At 39.3% G+C, this 23,069-nt stretch overlaps 1 protein-coding gene across 2 annotated transcripts in view; it reads left to right on the top strand.

Moving 5' to 3' along the window:
* Positions 1–23,069, top strand: part of LOC149283427 (serine/threonine-protein kinase N2) — a 77,127-nt gene that overhangs the window by 28,394 nt on the left and 25,664 nt on the right. For both annotated transcript variants that reach the window (XM_089497585.1, XM_089497586.1), the window contains exons 2-6: positions 3,195–3,495; positions 16,635–16,786; positions 18,208–18,325; positions 20,213–20,358; positions 20,447–20,660. In XM_089497585.1, the coding sequence (XP_089353711.1) occupies positions 3,195–3,495; positions 16,635–16,786; positions 18,208–18,325; positions 20,213–20,358; positions 20,447–20,660 (931 nt within the window). The remainder of the gene's footprint in view (positions 1–3,194; positions 3,496–16,634; positions 16,787–18,207; positions 18,326–20,212; positions 20,359–20,446; positions 20,661–23,069) is intronic.

Genomic DNA, 23,069 nt, shown 5'->3' with positions numbered 1-23,069 from the left:
GCTAATAATTTGAAGTCAAGTGGAAGCTAGGAAAATTAACGTTCAAAAAAGTTGTAAAACAAATTAGTCTGACTGAGAGTGAAGAACAAAGTGCGAGCATTTCATTGATACTTAAGATGTAAATGCTGCTAAGTTGCTTTGACTCATTTGGAACTCAGGGAGAAGGAACACTCACTCAGCAGGATCAACATATGTGGGGGCTGGTCTGTCTCTGCATTTACTCCTTGCATTTTGAAGTGAATGTTTTAAGAGGAACAAAAGTTAATTACGCACAATGGCTCAGTTCAGACATTACACCAAACCAAGAAGCCTAACTGTTATTTCCCGTGGAGCTGAATTAACACCCTTGCTTTGTTATCATTTTGCAAGCTAGCAAGAGAAAGATTTGCCAAGGAAGGTAGGTGATGGTTAAAATCCTACTTGATTAAGGCTAAGAAGGTGTCATCTAAATTGGTCAAACCTTTGTTCAGATCATTGCTCAATGCCTGGTGACTGCCATAGCTAAAGCAGGGGTGAGACAACCTGTTCTTCAGCAGATGTCATTAAATTCTAATTCCCATTAGTCCTAGCCAGCATGTTCAGTGATGGCGGTATATGTTTGACATGCAGTCAAAAATATCTGTGGGCTCAAGTTGTCTACCATGGATAAGAGCAGGAGTGGGCAACTTCCGTGCTTTCCAATCCTAGGTACCCTCCTTTCTGTGTGCATATCCCCCTAAAAGGCAGGGAGGGAACCAAAACAAATCTGGAAGTGCCCAGAATTCCATATTGTTTTGAGAAACAGGTATTTTTTGTTAGAATTCAAAGATATAGCCATATTAGTCAGTAGAATCAGTAGAATCAGTACATAGAGAGATCTTGTAGCACCTTTGAGACTGATAGAAAGAAATTGGCAGCATGATCTTTCACATACAACTCCCAACTGGGATCACTTAAGCGCATCAATGAACTACAGACCTTTACTTGCTTATAGACATCGTCCAAACCTCAAACTCACCTACAGGATGACACACGACACAGATGGGGACATAGGTTCAAAGCCTTGCCACAAACCAAGATGCCAGCTCTGCCCAAATATTTATCCAGGAACTTTCAGACCTAACAGTATCACCCACAATATTAGGGGGGCCTTCACATGCTCATCCTCCAATGTGATCTATGCCATACTGTGTCAGCAATGCCCATCAGCACTCTGCATTGGGCAAACAGGCCAGTCGCTGTGCCAGAGGGTAAATGGACATAAATCAGACATTCAGTGGCAGAACATTTCAATCTCCTTGGGCATTCCATCTCAGACCTCAGAACAGCAGTCATTGAATAAAAAACCCCTACAAAGATACTGTAGATTGGAAGGAAAAACAGCAGAATTGGAGTTCATCCACAAACTACAGTCCTTCAGCAACGGATTGAACAAAGACAGATTTCAAACATACACAGATTTCCCCTCACATGGGGGGATCCGGAACAGATCCGCCGCATAAGGGGAGGGTCGATGGTATTTACTATTGCTAAGATACCTAAATATTTTACTTTTACCTAAATCCTTGTAATATACAAGCCTTTCTGTGCCACCCTTCAGGATGAAGATGTTTTGCTAATATATAATAAGAACCATGTGGGATGTAGTACATCTGCAAAAAATTGGACTAGTTCCACTTTTTCCATATGAAAAGTGTATGAAAGTATACCCCATTTCCTGAGTAAACACAGTTGATGTTTCTTTATAGATCTTACTGTTAAGACCCAAAAAGTACAGTACAGTCCGTCCTCGCCTTACGCGGGGGATCCGTTCCGGATCCCTCCGCGTAAGGCGAATTCCGCCTATGCTCAAGCCCCATTGGAAACAGTGTGGTTTGTGAGCGGTGGCACGGGCGCGCGCGCCCATTCAATTGAATGGGACGCGCTGCCCCGCACGCGTGCCGCGGCTTGAGCGCATATGCTCAAGGCCGCATATGGTGCGCCCGCGTATGGCGCGGGCGCACTGTATTATATAAGTCATCAATATCTAATCAGACTTTCCCACTTTCTAGTACAGTAGTCTTCTTTTTATTTTTACTTAGGATTTGGATTGTTGATTTTAGTTTAGTAGCTGCTCGTGAAGTTTGAACATAGGGCACATATTAAATACAGTGCGCCTGCGTTAGACTTGAGCATACATGCTCAAGCCGCGGGGAGCGCGTGGGGCGCAATGTATGGCCATTCCATTCAATTCACCTTACGCTGGGGGGGGGGGGGTCCGGAACAGGTCCCCTGCGTAATGCAAGGGCCCACTAAACATAGCATCTATAAATGCCATATGTGACAGATATGTGACAGTACTCGTTTAAGGAGTGACATGCAAAGTTGATAATACGGTACTGGGCCAACATTTCAGATCTGATCTTTTGTAGTAGCTGAAGGGAGGGGAGGCATTGGAGAAAAAAAACCTTAAAGGTCTTTGGGTATCATTATACTTTGATAGCTTGAATATAATTTCTGAAACTGAAGAAATTTGGTTGAAGTTATCTTCGAAAACCATTAATAAGTTAAAAGTATCAAAGTGATGATCTGTTATGGTCACTAAAATAACTTGGAAAATTAATAAGAACAACTTGGAATATCTTGTAAATACAAAACCTGAGTGTAAAAAAACCACATGCACACATACAACTGTATTCCAGGCTTAAATCTGTGACAATGAAAATTACTTATCTTGCAGTATGTTAACATTTGCCTTCAAAGGTGGTATAGAAATGTTTTAAATAAATAAAATGTAAAAATAAATCACTGATGAATTTTAACAGGATTGTTTAGATTCACTATTCAACAAGCTAAAAGTACAAATGTTTATTTCAGCAGCAATCCTGTAAACACTCATGAACGGAAAGAGATTTGCTTTTGAGTAGACACATACATACATGAATGCTCTGTAAAGCTCTTATGTTCTCAGGGCCATCATTACAGAATCCAAATGCTGCAAATCCAGTACAGTTTAAATCCATCACAGTTAAAAACAGGAATAGTGAAAGTTTTGCTAAACTTAAACCTGTTACTTGTAAGTGTTGTCAGTCACCATATGAAGCTTTGTGGTTCTTTGCTGATTCAGGATATCTTCAGATAAATTGCTGCCAGAAGGTGTCTGTATGCTACCAGTTTTGTAAACTGTTCTGGGAAGAATAATCTGTTAACTATTGTGCTTTTTCTATATTCTGCAGGGGGATGTGCGCAGTATAATGGTCTCTGAGAATGTGACAATTGGACAAAAGTTTGACTATACAGACACGATGGTACAACAGAAGTTGGATGAAGTAAAGGACCAAATTAAACGGGAAATAAGGAAGGAACTTAAAATCAAGGAAGGAGCAGAAAACCTCAGGAAAGTCACTACAGATAAAAAAAACTTGGCTTACGTAGACAATATTTTGAAAAAATCAAACAAGAAATTAGAAGAATTGCATCATAAATTACAGGATTTAAATGCACATATTGTTGTAACAGAACCTGAAGATGTTACAGGTATGTAATTGTTATATTTTAAATGGCATTACTTGATACTATGCCCAGAAAAATATATGTAAGCAATTGTAGTGTTTAATTTTCTGAAGTCATAATTCACATAACATTGTGTTTGTTTTTATATATGAATTTATGTCAGAATCAGAATTCATTTACTTTTACTTGTAAATTCTCTTATGTAAACCTCCAGTTTATCAATTTGTGCAAAAGTAGCATTTGATTTGCATGTGCACAATTGTATTGCTTTTGCAGCATTTGCTTTTAAATACTGTAATATGAAAGTAAAGTCAGTTGTAGCCAGGGGTCATACCAAATATACTTGACTTTCTCCCCCCCCCCCCCAAGAAGACAAGGGAATTTCTACAGTTATGTTGTTTCAATTCCTTTTTTCTTCTATAGCGTACTACCAATTAGATAGTGTGCAAGTTAGTGGCTTGAATGGCATTGTAGAGAAGCCTAGTATCTTTCAAATCCAACTTCTCCTTGTCAAGCTGCATTCCACAATAGTAGACATTTCTCTACTGAGTGTTTTTGCTAAATTGTCATGATAATCGCTTAATTAATGTTCTGGGAAGATAGAGTTCTTACTCTCTTTAACCACTGATGATCATTATCATGAGGATGATTTTAAAAATGAAATAGATTAATTATATACAGTGAGTAAATAATGGGCGCAGAGTCTTAGCAAATTGATCTTGGAAAAATGTGATTTTAGATAGACTGAATGCTCAGGCTTGTAGCATTCTTGTTTTGTAGATATGTAACGTATTATCACCTTACCAGGTTATGCCAGTGTACATGGGGTCAGAACCATGCAGTAGTTTCTCTTCTTTCTGTAGCCCCAGTCACCTCTTGAAATACCATTCCCTCAGGCAGCAAATCATGCTGTGGCCCCTGCAAACCTCTGGTCCACCACAGCTGAGGGCCACAAGAACCAGGTAGCTAGGATAGCCTTTTCTCCTTGATTTTTACTTTTTTCACTGAGGTGAAGGAAGATTTTCTTAAGCTATTAGTTTGGAAGGTAGTGGAGCAAGATATTTAGTGACTAGAGAGACCATTTTCCTCTTTCCTCTTCCAAAAACATGGAAGGGTGTGGTTTCAAAATACAGAGGCATACCACAAGCCTTTTAGCAGTTGGGGATGGCATTGAAGGCTTTCCTTGAGGTGCCATTCAGTGTGGCTTGTGGTCACCACACAAGGACATCTTGGTGGAGACTATAGACCCCCCCCCCCCTCTGTGAAATATGGCTGTTTCTTACAGTGCAGTTGAAAGTGTATTTCTTTTGTCAGCTTTTGGAGTATAGACAAGCAATCTATTAGTTTACCTGTTGACTTACCCTTATGGTTTTATTGTATTTTATTATATTTGAGAATATAAAATTTAATTATAATGGTGCTTTGCATTGCTTTTTGGAGCTCAGATTACTTCCTTTTTAAATAAATATTTTCTTTTATAGTCTACCTTTTCTTCCTCAGTTAAAGGTCATTTACATGATGTCTTCCCTATTTTTATCCTTATGATAGTTCTGTGAGGTAGTGAGCCAAGAGCCAGTGTTTTACGAAGTGAATGAGGATCTTAATCCTCTCCTCTGTCCAAGTCCGATGTTAACTACATTGGCTACAGAACAAAGAGACTTAAAAACAGCTGAGTTAACCAATGCTATGAAATAGATGCCGTGTAATATTGTGTGTGTGTGTATGTGTGTGATTAAAGAGACCTCAGGCAGGTACTAATATTGAAATGCAGCATGCATTCCCTTGATTTGCTTGCCTAGCAAGCATTTGGTACTCTGTAGCAGAAAACAAAAGCAAGAAGTTTGTTAATGACATAGGCAGATGTAACCCCAGGTTATGTATATGCGTCCTTTTCTCAACACTCTGAAACAGTATTCCGTATCTCCTTGTGCAACCTCTACACACACTCCAGGTCTAGGACCTTCCATAAACTAGGACATACTGAGATGGATATCACTGGAGATTTGGAAGGGTAGTGTTAGCCCAACTGCAGAATTGTTCTTCCTTGTTCCCAGCCGGGTTTAATAACCTGGTGCCTGTAATGCGCCTTCTGTGGGCAGTAGCAATGCAGAATTGTGTGGGTGGAACATTGTGTTCACCTCACATAAAACAAGCTCTTGACCAATATGTCCTGGGCTGGCTGTATTTATAGCCTTGTGGTCTTCATCCCACTGTCACATTCTCCCTGGCTCTCCTTTTTCCTCAGATCAGAAGTACAAGGAATCCCTCCTTGGCATTCAGTCTTTTTAAGCTCTAATAAATATTCTCTTCATTGTGTAAAGCTCCCTGATTCTGGACTAGGCCCTTCAAAAAGGAATCCTCATTACTGTGACGTTGTAACTGTATGGTACATCTTCATTCTCATTCTCAAGCAGGCACATCCCTGCCTATTACATCCTCAGTCCCATTTCATTTGTGAGCAGGATGGGCATTCCCTTGGGCATAGTCGTCTTGATTGTGGAAGTGAAAGTTCACCCCATCCAGCCCTGAAAGTTCCAGGTAACATAGTCAGATCCCAGCAATTGCCGTAGCAAAAATACTGTTAGGGTTCAGCATCAACCAATCTTGTTTTTGTTTTACATTTTGTTTATGAAAGTTAGAGTCAGTTATTTGCAGGTCTTTGTCCATTTTGAGATATGTTGCCTCAGTTCAGGTCTACTGTTAAATAATAAGCACCATGGACTTTATGGGGCAAGTAAGCTGAAAAATTAGTAGTTCACTAGCAGGAACTGCCCATCTTTATGGTTGATGTTAAGGTATATAGGATTAGTTTCTCTTTCAAGTGGCTGCTCCCCATGTTTTCTGTGTTTTAGAAAACCAGTTTAGTTTGTAAACTGTATACTGATGTGTTACATAGTGTATTCTATAGTAAGAAAGGCAAAGGGTCACCTCAGTTTATTTCAAAAATCTAAGTTGTTGTGTGCCTTCAAGTTTCCAACTTATGGCATTCCTAAGAGGAACCTATTGTGGTGTTTTCTGGGGCTGAGAGAGTGTGACCCAGTGGGTTTTCATGGCCGAGTGGAGAATCAAATCCAGATCTACAGTCATAGTCCAGTATTGTATTGTGAAATGTTGTACACCGCCCTGATTTTTTAGAAGGGCGGTATATAAATAAAGCTTTTATTTATTATTATTTATTCAAACCATACCACCACTCTGAGTCTCTACACACATACAAAAAAAATCTAAGTAGTAGTGTGCAAGTATAAAGCATTTGAATGTTAAACATATCTGTAGCTAATACTAACAAATCTTGGCAGTATAGCTGCATCCCAGTTGCAGCAATGCAGATTGCTAGAAAAGCATATCAATATTGATAATGATTGAAGTGCATTGGTAATGGTCTGAAGAAGCTGATGCAGCTATTAGTGAATGCCTAAATTTGAAAAAAAAAAAAACCTAAAAACCTATTACATTATTCTGATCCTATCAACTGTACCATTACCAATGAGCTATAAGTGTAATGTAATAAATGTGTTTCTTTCTAATTTGCTAGCACTGTGAAGCATACCAGAATGTTATGCAGAATATTGTATCTGCTTGAACTAAATATTATTACTTAGTGGACTTTCACATAAAATCTGTTTTAAGGTATATGTGTCAAAGCATAGTAGTGTTTTATTTTACTTTCAGTTTTATTCTAATGTTATAGGTTACTCTTTCAGCAGGTATTTGAAGAGGAAGGTTAGATGACGGGTTGGCATTTAAGTTGCAGTCATGAGGTGCTTGAAAGTGGCAGTGTTGTTGTTGTTGTTATTATACCCCGCCTTTCTCCCAAGGTGGCAGACAACAGGTTTAAAACAAAACAATTTTAAAAATAATACAACATTAAAATGTATAAATATAAAATTTAAAAAAACAATTAAACCATTTAAAAAGTTAAAACGGTTATGAGTTAAAATAGAATATGTTAAAAATGCAATCCTTAAAATTTAATTAGCACACCATTCCCAGCCCTTATCGGTTTGCAAAGGCCTGTAGGCACAAGAACGTCTTTACCTGCCGCTGGAAGGACAGCAGGGATGGAGCCACCCTGGCCTCTCTAGGGAAGGAGTTTCAATGCTTGGGAGCAGCCACTGAGAAGGCCCTCTCTCTTGTTCCCAGGAAACACACCTGAGAGGGTGGTGGAACAGAGAGAAGGGCCTCTCCGGATGATCTCTGGGGGACTTGTACAGGGAAATATGGCCGTTCAAATAGCGTGGACCCAATCTGTATAATGTTGAATTGACCTTTACATTCAACAAGTTTTCTGTGGAAACTGAAATTCAGCAACATGATATATAAGCTTATTTTTCATTATAGCATTGCCCATTACTTTGGTTTCATTTTTAAAAGTAAGGGTTTCTTCTTTTTAACACATACCCTATTTTATGTAAAATATTAAACCTGTTAAGGTGGAAAGAGACATTTCATAAATCTTAAATAAACATTTCTTAGAAGGACACACAAATACAAAATATAATAAACAGTAGAATTTCTAACTTGAAGCCTAGTAATTTATCAAGAAAAAAATATATCTTTTTTAAATTCGGAATTTTATAATTTTATATTTAATATTTTGCATTAAGTATATGCAGATGTGCTTTCCAATAAATACATGAATGTGTTTCATGTTCCTCTGGATCATTGAGGCAACATAGCAGTGGTATGCATTGAAAGAAAAAAAATGTACTTTATTCCTTGCCATTTTTTCTACAGTTTGATACTTCTGTACATTTATAAACACACACATACACACGTGTGTATTGAGGAGCAGAGAAGAACAGACTGGGAGAAATAATAAATAAAGATGAAAGACAAGCATAACAAAATTACTGTATAAAGTTGAAAATAAGTTTGTAGTGGAGAGAAGAGTAAAGTTGGTAATATCTGAAGAAGAAAATAAAATCATTTTAAAAGTATACTTCTGAATTTTTAGAAGTTCTTGGACTCATTTAGAAAAAAGACAAATGCAAGCATTTTTATTTTATTTTGTATCTAATAACAGCACTGCCAAATATGATCCAAGTTGCAGATATTTACATTGCTTAGCTGCTTCTAGAAGCTTTGAAATTGTTATTTTATGAATTTGACATCTGATTACTATTCACCATTTTGGGGGGAAATGCTTAGGTTTAAAGTTAAAAGCATTTGGGGAAACAGGTGACATCTAAAGTTTGTGTTTAAAAGGCATGTATATTGCATTCTTCTTGAACATATTATAATACTGTAACATGTGCTGTAAGAAAGGCCTTAATGACAAACTGCTGAAGGTTACCATGTACAGTAGATCTCAGACGTTTATGTTAGGCAAAACATACATACATACAGACAGACAGACAGACAGATATATATATATATATATATATATATAGAGAGAGAGAGAGAGAGAGAGAGAGAGAGAGTAAGTAAGATTAAAATTTACTATTGATTGAAAAGTGTTGTATCATTTGAGGGACCCAAATTCCTAAATTATCTTGACTTCCGTTGGGCCTGTTGAAAAGATAAAATAATCCATTTTAACATAAAGATGTGTTCAGGTCAGTAAGCCTTGTTGTTAATGATTCAAATTGGTCAAAGAATGCTTTGTGAAATAAGGCCTCGGGCTGTAAAAATAAAAAGGAGGAAGGAAGGGGAAAAGGGGGGGCGAAAGAAATGTGGCAGCACCTTTAACTGGTTCTTAAGACTGTAAAAAGAGACTCAATTGAGTTGGTTTACTGCTGGCCTCTGGGCAGGCATTTCAAGGAACTTGTAAACTTAGTAAATGAATAGCCTTACCCCACAGATGCTGTGAGACAGCTGGTTGTGTTATTTACTTGTAGTGTTGGGCAAGGGTGATATATATGTGGACAGGCCACTATAGTAACACCTGCCTACTATCTTGCACCCGTTGATGCAAAAGCAGTTTTACGGCATCTGCAGTGCTCTCCCGGTCTTGTCACAAGTGGTTGTCTCTAGGTGCCTCATAACCAGGAGAGTTCTGTAGTTGTCATTTCCCAGCATCCCAATCAACATTGCCTTTGAAACCCTTTGGTTGGGTCACTGCCACACAGAGAAGGTTTGGGAAGTCATATTTGATCATACTGTAAATATAAATCCTCAGAAGTTACAAGGTCATAAGTGCAGTTTATGGGGTCAAGCAAGGCTGCATTATATCACCCTATTTGTTCAAATTGTATGTTGAAAATACCATACAAAGAGGAGTTTTAGATTCAAAATAAGGAGGAATGAAAACAGGAGGAAAGAACATCAACAATCTAAGATATGTGGATGAAACCATACTACTACTAGAAAACATCAGAGACTTGGAACAATTATTAAAGAAGGCCAAAGAAGAAAGTACAAAGGCAGGCTTAATGTGAACATAAAGAAAACAAAAATAATGAGCATGGAGGATCTACATAAATTCACCCTAGACAATGAGGAAATCAAAATAGTTAAAGAGTTCCCGTATGTTGGATCAAACATTGATCAAAATGGAGACTGCAGCCAAGTAATCAGAAGAGGGCCAGAAATGGGAAGGGCAGGTATGAAAGAACTAGACAGGACTCTTAATGTGTAAAGATATACAACTGAGGACTAAAGTTAGAATAGTCCAAGCCGTTGTATAATCCCCATAATCATGTACAGATGAGAAAGATGGACAGAAAAAAGTGGCAAAGAAGGAAATAAACAAATTTGAGATGTGGTGCTGAAGAAGAGTGCTGAGGATACCATGGACAAAAAGAAAAACAAATGAGTCCTAGAACAGATCAAGCCTGAACTCTCCCTGAAAGCCAAAATGATTAAATTGAGGCAGTCTTAGTTTGTCCACATCATGAGAAAGCATGACTTATTAGAAAAGACAGAGAGGAAGACTGCATCTCAGATGGAAATACTCAATCAGAGAGGTCACAGACCTGAAAAATTGCAGGATGAAGCAGAGCAGTGAAGGACAGGGATTTTTGAAGATATCTCATCCGCAGGGTCATCATTTGTTGCAGCCAACTTGAGGACAGTTAACAACAACAAACAATCTCATAACTATTAAACAGGATGCCAGCCAAAAAAAAATTCTATAGCAGCAGTCATTCACTTTGAAAAAGAAGCCCTCTTTGTATTGATTAGCTTTATGAGTGTGTGTGGAAACTTTTTAAGGTATTCCCCATAGTTTCCTTAATGATTAAATGTTAATGAAGAGAGTTTCTGCAGGAATGAGAAAATAGTTAATGAATAGTAAATAAATAAACATCATGAAACAAGGCAAGCCTGTCATTGACATCATTATCCTTAGAAAGAAACAAGAGAGCCTGTTAGCATAAACCGTAGTTGGTAACATATTTTAGTTAAACTCGGGCACAACTAGATCTGATTTTATGGCTCAGAAATGGTCTTGAAGGTAGCTTCTGCTAACCAGTTTTTTTAATTAGAGCTACAATGTGAATGCATAGCTTGTCTGGCTGACGAAGGTCAATCTATTTGTTCTTAATTAACAGGCACTTGAACAGTGCCACTAAAATGCTATCTCTAACATTCCTGACATAAGAAGTTAATGGCTTAAGCATTAGACGTATAATCTACAACAAATACTGACTAGTGCTTGCCCATAGTATGCATGCAGAACATTAAAAAGCATGCTGAATCGATATTCTCAGATGGATTGTGCTTCTGCACCTTATCCATGGAAGAAGAAATAAACCGGCTGATGCTCCCACTATTTGAAATGGGAACACATTTCCCCTTCTAACTCCAGTACCGCTTACTTCCCTCACTGTTCCAGAGGGTCCCCCAACCCTACAGATTAGGAGAGGTTAGAGAGGAAAAACAGAATTGCAAAAATCACCTTTTTGGCAGCAGGAGCATCCTGTAGACCAGGGGTGGGCAACCTTTTTGAGCCGGGGGCCGGGTTCCTGTCCCTCGGACAACTGGGGGGCCGAAGCAAAAAAATAAATAATGTAATAATTTTTTAAAAATTAATTAATTAAATAAATAATAGAAAATAGAGTTATTCTAGCCCAGTGATGGCGAACCTTTTTGAAGCTGAGTGCCCAAACTCAAAGGTGTCTCTTCACTGGGTGGCACTGGGTGCCAGGGGCGGGACTTCCTCCCTCTGGGGGGCGGACCTCCTCCCTCTGGGGGGCGGGACTTCCTCCCTCTGGGGGCAAGGCTTCTGGGGAGGGGCATCTGCCCTCTGGGGAGCAGGACCTCTGCCTTCTGGGGTGGGATTTCCAGGTAAAAACCCAAGGCACACTCTCTCAGCCTCAGACTAGCAATAATAAATCCCCCTGATGAAATTTGCCAGGAAAACCACATAATATTTTCTGCTTAGGGTCACCATAAGTTGGAAGCAACTTGTAGGCACCACACACACAAGTCACACTCTCTCAGCCTTCAGCAAACCCAAATCTCATGTGAAGAAAATCAGGGTTGCCCTAAGTTGGGAAAGATGTGAAAGCACACAAAAATAGAGGCAAGTCACACTCTCTCAGCCTCAGAGGATGCCATAGCAAAAAGGGAAAAAATACTTATAAAGCCTTGTCAAGAAAACCCTTAGGTCCCAGTAAGTCAGAAACAACCACAATCCTGCTCAAAATCGGGCATCTTTTGGACAGCCTCCTGGACAGAAAAGCCACATATAAACCAAATAAAATAAATAAAATACAAACAAATAAATAAATTCCTGTTGGTTATTCCCAACTAAGGAAAAAAAAAACATTCAATCAATTGCTGAATGAATAATGAATGAACAAGTAGGATTCCATCAGTTCAGTGGCTCTAATGTAGGCTGCAACTAAACTGTAGAAGTAACGTTGTTTGAGACCACCTTAACTGCCATGGCTCCATCCTACAGAATCCTGGGATTAGTAGTTCTATGAGGCACCAGCACTCTTTTGCAGAGAAGACCAAAGTAAAACTACAAATCCCAGGACTCCATAGGATGGAACTACAGCACTTAAAAATTGGTGTCACACTGGATTAGTTCTACAATGTAGAATAGAGGATGATAAAAAGGAACCAACATAGTGGTTTGACCATCGGACAACTTTGTAGACTGGGGTTCTCATCCCAGCTTGGTCATGGAAACCCACTGGCTCACACTCTCTCAGCCTCAAGGGATGGTAAGGGCAAACCTCCTCTAAAGAAAATGGCCAAAAAAACCCCACTATAGGGTTGCCACATAGGTCAGAAAGGACTTGAAGGCACACAACTACATAACAACAACAACCCTACAGCTCCCCCTTGGACGTAGTGGGGCGCACACACACACACACACACACACACATACATACACACAACCCACACAAAAATACATACATACACACACATACACATATGTATACCCAGCCACTATTTACACACACACATTTATACCCACCCACCCACCCACACTTATACACCCACACATCTCTTTATATATAACTCTCTGCAAGGAAACCCCATGAAACCCACTGGGAGAACTTGAGAAAATCACACTCTCTCAGCCTCAGAGGGAGACACTGGCAAACCTCCTTTGGACAAACTCACCAAAAAACTTTGTGCCAGGGTTGGAAATAGACTGAAAGTGTACAGCAGCAGCAACAACAACAACCTCCTCACCACCAACAGAGAGCTGGAGGGGGAGGAGAGTGGAGGCACACAACTACATAACAACAACAACCCTTTACAGCTCCCCCTTAGACTTCGTGTGCAGAGTCTGTCTCATATATACATACATACACACATACACACCTACTCACTCATATATACACTCTCACATTCATGCCCACCCACACATATATACACAGAAACACACATGCATACATCCACACCCATATATATATATATATATCCCACACATACACATATATACACCAACACATCTATTTATATATAATACACACACTCTCACACACACATGCACACCCACCCACAGATATATACATATAGATATAAACTGGAAACGACTTGCAGGCATACAACAACAAGCATTTTAAAAGCACAGAGGATACAGAGAGGCAGCATGGTTCAGTGGTTTGAGTTGTGTGCTTGGAGACCAGAGTTTGAAGCCCTGCTCATCCATGGAAACCCACTTGGTGCTCTTGGTCAAGCCACACTCTCTCAGCGTCAGGAGGAATCATGATAAACCTACTCTGAAAAACTTTGCCAAGGAAACTCCATGATAGGTTCACCTTAGAGATGCCGTTGTCCGAAATGACTTGAAGGCACACAACAAATCTCTCCGCCCTCGAAAGTTTGAATCTCCACTGGGTTCCCTCTTGGGAAAATCACACTCTCTCGGCCTCAGGAGAAGACAGTGGCAAAGGCAAAAAAAAATCCCCTCTGAGGCCCAAAACATAAAGCAGAAATAATCCAGTTTGAGCCTGCTTTAACTGCCCTGGATCAATGCTAGGGAATTCTGGGAACTGTAGTTTCATGAGACATTTAGCCTCTGGCAGAGAGCTCTGGTGCCACAATAAACTACAATTCCCAGGATTCCTTAGCACTGAGCTAAGGCAGTTAAAGCGGCCTCAAAGTGGGTTATTTCTGCAAAGTGTGTTTTGGACCTAAAAACCCCATGATAGTTTTGCCTCAAGGTCTCCATAAGTTGCAAATGGAGGCACACATCAACAACAACAACAACCACGTGGCTGCCTTCTCTCTCCTACTCTTACTCAAAGGAGGGGAAGCAGGGAGGGGAAGAAAAGTGGGGCCAGAGATTTTGTGTGTGTGAGACAGAGAGAGAGAAGGAGAGAGTTGGAAGCAAACTCTCGGGAGAGAAGGGTAAAGGAGGCTGGAGGAAGAGGAAAGCAGAAAAAAACAGAGGAGAAAGAGAACAAGGAAGGGAGGGAAAGGCAGGGGTTTCCCTTCCTTCTTTCCCCTCTGTTTTTTCTCTGCCTTCCTCCTCTTCCTCCCGCCCCCGCGGGAACTTCTGAGAGGGGAAAAAGGCACCAGCAGCAGCAGCAGCAGCAGCAAAAAAGAAGAAGCGTGCCTTTTGCACCCAAGTCCCTGAGGAGGGTGATTTCCTACCTTGCTTTGCCTCTTGCTTTGGGGAAAAGGACGAGGGGGACCCCTGCCTCCTTCTCCTCAGGCCCGCGGATGTGGAGCAACTGCGGGCTTGGGGAAAAGAACGAGGGGGATCCCCGCCTCCCTCTCGCCAGGCCCTACAGCCTCTCCCCACCCCCTGGGAAGGCCGAAGCCTTCTCACAGGGCGGAGGGAAGGAGGGCGCCAGCGGCAAACGCCGCTGATTGGTGGGTTTGCCGGCGACCCCAGAGGTTCCCCCGCCCCCTGGGAAGGCCGAAGGAGGGCGCCCACGGCGGCAATCGGCAGCAGGGCTGGCCTGGGGCCGCTCTGACAGTCTCCGCGGGCCGGATCCGGCCCGCGGGCCGTAGGTTGCCGATGGCTGCTGTAGACACAGGGCTGTTCACAGATCTCTCGATTGAAGGCAGGATTTAGTAAAAGTGATCTTATCAGCAGTATTTGGTCAGATCTTCCAGGACTATTACTACCAAAAAAAAAAAAAAACCCAAAACAAAAAACGTTTTACTTGTCCTGGAAATGTTTCTGGAATATCATGTGACGTACTATTGGACTGATTCTCATACTATTTTCAATTGAGAGAGTAATGCCTCATTTGTACATGAATAACAGTTTGTGTTAAACCATTCCCATGTGAAAAATTGAAAGCTGTTATGTAGTAAATACCAGATACCATCATCTTTGACAATGATTTTGGTATTTCTTTGAACTTTAAAGATGTAACGTATTACTGCCTGCTTTGTAAACATTTGGCTAACTAAAATGTTGTATTAATCTTAATAGTTGTGCTTTTCTTGCAGCTTTATCATAGAACAGATACATTTGACTTTTTGCCTTTCTCTGGAATAGTTAGATTCCCTTTTGGGGGTGTGATCAGCTCTTCCATATCTAGAGACTGGTTCTTCTGTTCGTTATAGGGCTTAATTTGGGTTAATAATAATAATAATAATAATAATATTTATTTGTATTCAGCTTTTTCACAAAGGAATCAAAGCGAATTCCAACAGTATAATTAAAACATCAAACAATTAAAAATTACAATTTAAAAAACCCAAAACCCCAACCCTCTCCCCAATCATTAAAATACCTTATGGTAGATTATTCGTACCTACTTCAGAAGGTAACTCATGTTAGCCTATTCTCAAAATACTTTTGTAAGTCACAATTATTAGGCCTCTCGCTATATAATTTTCTATACTTTGATATTGTCAAGCAAAATCTATCCTTTTTTTATTAAGGATATTGATACACATTGTTCTATGACTGCTGGCTACAAAAAGTGTTACTTAATTCATCATGACTTATATTTGAACTGGATGGGGGCATGGGAATTTTCTAAATAACTTAATTTGTTGGAATCTTGTATGACCATTGTGTACTATGTAGCACTTCAACAACATTGCCATGTAGTGAATTCCAGCATGACCCACCCACCCCACTTACTGATAAGCAGCCGCTGGGGTCCACAGTGGTCTATACCCCTGTTGATCAAGTACCAGATACCTGACATTCCCTCCCATTAGCAAGCTTCAGGCAGAAAAAGAAGCCCTGTCACAAATCGCCTTTCCACTGGAAATAGCTTGTGCAAGGGGAGGAAACATCAGGCAGTTGCTTCCGAAAATGGGAGGATGGATTGCGATCCTAGTGGCTGCTGACAGGTAAGTCTGGTTTAAGGGACTTTCACAGCCCCTATGTGCTCCTAAACCTGCGGCTGTAAGGACCATGAATACATAACAGTTGCATATGTATTAGGTTATGTATTTCCAGTTGCCCAAAAAGATTCTGTGCAGTGTTTCCAAATATTGACTGATCTTTTTAAGTGTAGATTTAATAGTTTCCCTCCTGCTTTATCAGATACCTGTGGGATTTTTTGGTGAAGAGTATTCCTTATAATAGAATATGTTGTCTTTATGAGGATGGATGAAAGTAAACACGATAGATTGTATGTGTGATTTTTTTTACATAGATGAGTGAAATGGACTGTTCTTCATGTATTTAAATATTCAGGAAGTACATTTGGGTTTTTTTAATTGGCTGATGCCAATTTTTGTTCTGCAAAGGTTCAGAAAAGAATATCGATAGTTTAAACTTACTTTGGCCCTTTCCACTCTTACTTTATTTATGTGGTTGAAATGTCTGTAATCCACAGATTGTCCCAGAACTCCAGATACACCAAACAGTGATCCTCGTTTTCCTACTAACAACAGGCTGATGGCCTTAAAAAAACAGTTGGATATAGAATTGAAAGTAAAGCAGGGAGCTGAGAACATGATCCATATGTATTCTAATGGTCCATCAAAGGTAAGACTTGTGAGAGGCCATAAGTCTTAAATGTTCCACCTTTTCAGTTGGCAAAAATGGGAAGTTTTTCAGCTGTAGATTTTTCAACCATTTTGATTGAATCATATAAATAATAGAAATATGAAGTGGACACATATTCCTGTAAATGAAAGCATCTCAGCCAATATGATGATCAGTGTTAATTTCATGTTCTTTTAAAAGTCCATTTAGAATCTCAAATATGCAACAATTTGAGAGAATGATATTATAAAATGTTGATTTGGGTATGTATGTGCTTTTGACATTATCAGGCAAAACAAAAATCCTATGCCTGCTTATTTTGAAAGGATATGACAGTTGAAAATCATATAGGATTATAACATAAGATTCTTTTTCCTTTTGCTTCTCATATCCCCAGACTATGTTATCAAGTGCCTAATGATTAAAATACATGTGTGTGTACACACACACAAGCACACACACAAGAAATGTTTCTTTTGTTAGAAGCTCAGAAATAGTGTACATCAAAAAGCATAACTTGAAATATGGATTTGGCATATAAAGAAAAGAGCTAAAGAAATGCAGCTTGCTGCAAAATAGCCAAATGGATTGTGAGGACTGGGGGGTTGGCAGTTCAAATTGCTTCCTGATGGCTCACTGACCTTTTTGAAACTCAATTTGTAGCTTTCGAGGCACTGTTTCAGTTGTACATGTTAAATTACACTGTTAATCTTACTATGGCGCTTCTAACATAGAAGGAAGCAGTTTCTGCCAAGCTCCTATTATCTTTCATCATTAAAAAGAGATTTCCCCCCTCCTTAACTGTGTACTGTATGTGAATAGTCTTTTGCATGTGATTTGTGGACATGTCCTGAATATTCTTTGCTAGACAGATACAAATATTTTAGTGGAAATCTTGTTGTGACTTATTTATGGAGTCAGTGAGAGCTTATAATAGTTTTCAAGAATTTCAGCCATGACAGTATGTTCATCACAATCAGCACAAAAACACTTATAAGGAATGTATTGTAGGGTATATTGTCACAACATTTTATGTATGTTTATGTTTGTGTTTTTGTTTTGAATTCTTTGCAGCAGTGTAACTATATGTTGATAATTTTCTTTGCCTTGCACATTGTTGAATAGTACCTTTATATCATATAGTTCTTTTATTTCATGTAGTGCACATCTGTCTTCTGGAAATATTCTTGGTAGGTTAAAATACAATAAGAAGAAAGTAACTTGCAGGTCTGTGTTTGATGTAGAGTTCAGAAAACTAAAAATTTAAATAGGGAATAAAATGGATGAAGTAAACTTCAAAATGTTTTGCATGGCAGTCTGAATTTGTTAATACTTATCTTGTGAAAAGATTATACAAATTGCTGTTACTTGCATCTTATTTGTGAATTCAGATTTTAAGAACACCTTTCCCTTCTTTTTAGGATAGAAAGCTGCTTGCAACGGCTCAACAATTGCTTCAGGACAGCAAGACAAAAATTGAAGTTATAAGGATGCAGATTCTTCAGGCAGTCCAGACTAATGAGATGGCTTTTGATAATGGTGAAGCATTATATAGAAGAACTTTCCTTAAACTGTTGCTAGAATCTTGTATATTTTCCAATTCAAATATCCTTGGAACGTTCAAGAAAGATGCTAGGTCAAAGCATTAGATAATATGTCCAATTTTCTTTTCCTTCTGCCTCTTCCTGGGTGGGGCAAGGAGGAGTCTGTAAGTCTATATTAAAGCGTGACACCAGCAAAGGGAAAGTCTTAAAAGATTGTCCAGGTTCTTGTATTCTGAAACAGTTTTGTGCACACATAAACCTTTTGAGCTAATTGTAATCCATTCATGACTGTTTTTATTCTGGAGGGTTATGCCAAATCCTCATTGTTTGTGTCCCCTTTTCACTTTGTGGCTTTGTCTCTGGTTTGCCCAAGTTTATCAGATGTGAGAGTGTATGTCATGTATATCATGCGTAGGAGAATGTCTGCTTTGTGACATCTGCCTGATTTCTCCTTAGAGGCTTAGTTTGTACAGACAAATACCATGTGGAAAGCCCCTACCAATGCAAAATCTCTAGATGTGCCTGGTCACAATTCTAAACATCCTAAAGGTGTATGCTAATCCATTTATCTACAACATTAAAATTCCAGCAGTTAAAAGTTTGGCTGGGCACCCTATTAGCTTGTTATTGTTTTATGCAGATGGTCCAGTGTATATAGTGAATGCATTTAAAATTTGACACAGAAAATTATGACAGTAGTGAAGGCTTTCTGCAAAGCTGTGTTCATTAATCAAAATAGATGTGAAATGGATACCAAACCTCTTCCCTGTTGCTGTGTGCCCCACTACAAGACTTTGTACATTTTGCTACTTAATTTTCTAATTTAGTCCTATATTGGTGTAGTCCCATGTTCCTAGATATAAGCTACCAACTTGTCAATATAATTTTGAAAATTTTATTGAAGGATGTAAATCACATCATAACCTAATAACTTTGGGTTGTTAATGTTAGAAAACATTAAAACATGGTTGATCAGTTTTCTAATACTTAAAAAAAGTTTCACAATATTAATATAATAAGCAGAATTAAATTTTTTCATTAAAAATATTAATGCAAAAAAATTTCTAGACAACAACAAAAACACAGGGGTTTAGGGTGTTGTTTTTAAAAAAACAAAAACTCGCCCCTCCAACCCTGAAAGCAACACATTCAACAACTGGGGACCTATAAGCTCGTAATCCTTGCTCCCATATAATTGTCACAGTATTCCTAACTTTTTTATTGTAAAAATTGTGCACATAAGTAGAACTAGAAAAGCAAAGGGACTACAGTAAAAGAATCTTGTGTAGAGAAAAGTCAAAATATGACGGGTTGGACAACATTTGGTGACAACATAATTTAGGTCACTAGAAACAATGACAGTTGTAGTAACTATAAATTGTACTCTTTGGTCTATATCAACAATGATATAGTGCCAGATGTTACTGAAAGGATTTGCACTGATGCACTTTCTTTCTCAGCGCTGTTAACCCAGGCTCTCATATGTTAGAGAAACTGGCCAGAAGCATTGATGTAGTCACAACAGCCTCCATGAGGAAGTGGAATCCCATGACATTACTTCCATTCAGCTACTCAGTCGTTTATAGCTGTAGTATCAATAGTTTCCTAATTACAGGGCCATTCCTGTTCTGAACCTCAGGTGTGCCAAGGATTTTCTCGAGCTAAACTTATCTTCAAAATTATAAGGCAAGCAAGAGTCATTCTGGCATAACTCAGATTTTTTTTAGCTTCTCTAGCAAACTTGATTACAACTGTCCATATACATGTTATCTAACTAATACGTCTCATTCTTATACTGCTGTATAGAGGTTCTGAATATTAAAGAAAAGCTAAATGCTACTTGAATGTGTGCTAAATACTTTTATGTGTTTTTCATTTGTAGCAAAACCTGTAATAAGCCCTCTTGAGCTTCGAATGGAAGAATTGCGGCATCATTTTAGGATAGAATATGCAGTAGCAGAAGGAGCAAAAAATGTGATGAAGTTGCTTGGATCTGGGAAAGTTACTGACAGAAAAGCACTCTCAGAGGTAATTTTAAAATAGTAAATGACAATTGGATTTAAGCTATAACATTTAAGGTTTAATTTTAACTTTTCTTTTTTCTAATTTGAATAAGGCTCAAGCAAGATTTAATGAATCAAGTCAGAAGCTAGACCTATTAAAGTATTCATTAGAACAAAGACTGAACGAACTCCCTAAAAATCACCCCAAAAGCAGTATTATTATAGAAGAGCTTTCACTTGTTTCATCACCAACATTAAGTCCACGACAGAGCACAATATCTACACAGAATCAGTACAGTACACTGTCGAAGCCAGCAGCTTTAACAGGTTTGTTGTGGTCATAATATCATATGTTTTGTGTTATTTGGCTTGTCATGCTTATTTTTCTTTCTTTTTTTTCATCAAAAACATGTGGAAATTATTCAGTCTTTGCATTTACAAGATGTAATCTCAAAGGACACAAAGAAATACTGTATATACTCATGTGTAAGTCTAGAAATTTTAGTCTAAAAATTGACCCAAAAAACCTTGAGTCAGTTTATGAACTGGTCATTCTGAGTACTGTACTTTTAACTCCTATCAAGAAAGAAACTATCCCTTCTCCTGAGTAGAATGGTGAAAGATGAGAACTTAGTCTGTCCCCAAAGAACCTAAAAGGAGCACTGGTCCCCTCTATTCTCTCCACTGTGGCACCACGTCTAACCTTTTTGAGTGCCTTGGCAGAAAAATGGCAGCGGTGGCAGCTCTTTGGCACTTCTCAAAGGACCACCAGGAGGAATCGATTTTGAAGGATTAGAATAGGACATTTCTGTAAATTAGCTTTTCTGGCTTAGAATTATGCAAAGTTATCACATTAAAGTTAAAGGCTAGAATCACTTCTAACATAACCACCATTTTCTTTGCTTTGCCTTTTCATCCTATTGACATTGTGCATTTTCTTAGCCCTACTTGTGCCTGGTCACCTCCCCCACACATCGCACAGCCATGTAGTTCCCTCCTCATCCATCTGTCTTTTAGGGAAAGCACAAATAGTTATGCCTGCTGGAATTTTGTAAGTTCTTTGCTATCATTTTTTTTCTCCATCCTTTACATTCTTTGTTACATGCCCCTAAGTTTTATCCTTGGCTTATCCATGGGTTATATTGAAATTAATATTTTTGGCCCCAAAACATAATAATAATAAATAATAAAAAAAATATTTATATTTTCCCGCCTCTCCCAGGTGGATCGAGGCGGGATTACAACCAATATCAATATACAAGTACAAATCACAACAATAAAAACAACAATGTAGTACAATAAAATATAAAAATAGATAACAAAACAAATCTGTCAAAGTGAACGAGGAGAGAGATATTTCAGTCTACATCAGAGAGGTAGAAGAATGTGTCTTATAAGAGATTAGGTGGGTAGGCTCACTGGAAGAGATCCATCTTAACTGCCCTCTTAAAGGCCTCCAAGGAGGTAGCAAGACGAATCTCTTCCGGGAGACTGTTCCAAAGTTTTGGAGCAGCTGCAGTAAAGGCTTCCTGGGAAGTGGAAGTTAGTCTGGTTGTGTGTAATTCCAACAAGTTCTTCACCAAAGTTTTAAGAGTATGGGGCGGATTATGTAGGAAGAGGCGTTCCTGCAAGTAACTCGGGCCCAAGCCATGTAGGGCTTTAAAGGTAATAGCCAACACTTCGTATTGGGCTCGGAAGCTAATCATCAGCCAGTGAAGATCTTTTAAAATTGGAGTTATGTGGTCGAAACTTGATGAACCAGTGACCAATCTGGCTGCCATATTTTGAACTAATTGAAGCTTCCGAACTTGGTACAAGGGTAGTCCCATGTAGAGTGCATTACAGAAATCAAGACAAGAGATTACCAGAGCATGTACTACTGCTTCAAGGTCCTTTTGGTCCAGGTAGGGACGCAGTTGGCGTATCAACCGAAGTTGATACCAAGCACTCCTGGCCATCTCATGTACTTGAGATGACAACTGTAGAGACAGATCCAGGAGTATGCACAAACTGTGAACTTTGTCCTTTAGGGGAAGTGTGACCCCATCCAGGACAGGATGACAAAGTTCCTTCCGTAGACCTGGGGTACTTATCGTGAGTACCTCCGTTTTCTCTGGATTCAACCTGAGTTTGTTTTCCCTCATCCAGCCCATTACCAACTCAAGACAGGCTTTCAAAGGAGAGATGCCATCCTTAGTCACTGCAACAGTCGGAGGCACAGAGGCCTGTTACAGACAGCCAAAATAAAGCTGCTTCAAGTCACTTTGGAGGTATGGTATTTCAATGATGCGTGAGTCCTAACAGTCTGGAAGCTTCACCAAAGCTGCACTCCAGTCCTTAGGACTAGAGCATGGCTTTGGTGTGGCCTTTGGACTCTTAGGACACATGTATCATTGAAATATCATACCTCCAAAGTGACTCGAAGCAGCTTTATTTTGGCTGTCTGTAACAGGCCAGAGAAACATATTTGGGTGTCATCAGCGTACTGATAACACCACACCCCATGTCACCCGATGATCTCTCCCAGCGGCTTCATGTAAATATTAAACAGCATGGGGGACATGATGGCGCCCTGAGGGATGCCAGATGTTAGCTCTCTTTTAGAAGAGCAGCTGCCCTCCAGCATAACCATCTGGAATCTGCCCGAGAGGTAGGAACAGAGCCACCGGAGTGCAGTGCCCCCAATACCTAACTCCCTCAGGCGTTCCAAAAGGATACCATGGTCAGTGGTATCAA

The sequence above is a fragment of the Sceloporus occidentalis genome, unplaced genomic scaffold, assembly GCF_023333645.1.
Source record: "Sceloporus occidentalis isolate IW3139 unplaced genomic scaffold, rSceOcc1.0.p SCAF_104, whole genome shotgun sequence".
Lineage (NCBI taxonomy): Eukaryota > Metazoa > Chordata > Lepidosauria > Squamata > Phrynosomatidae > Sceloporus > Sceloporus occidentalis.
Note: the sequence above shows the minus strand (reverse complement) of the source record. Positions and strands in the feature narration are given on the sequence as shown.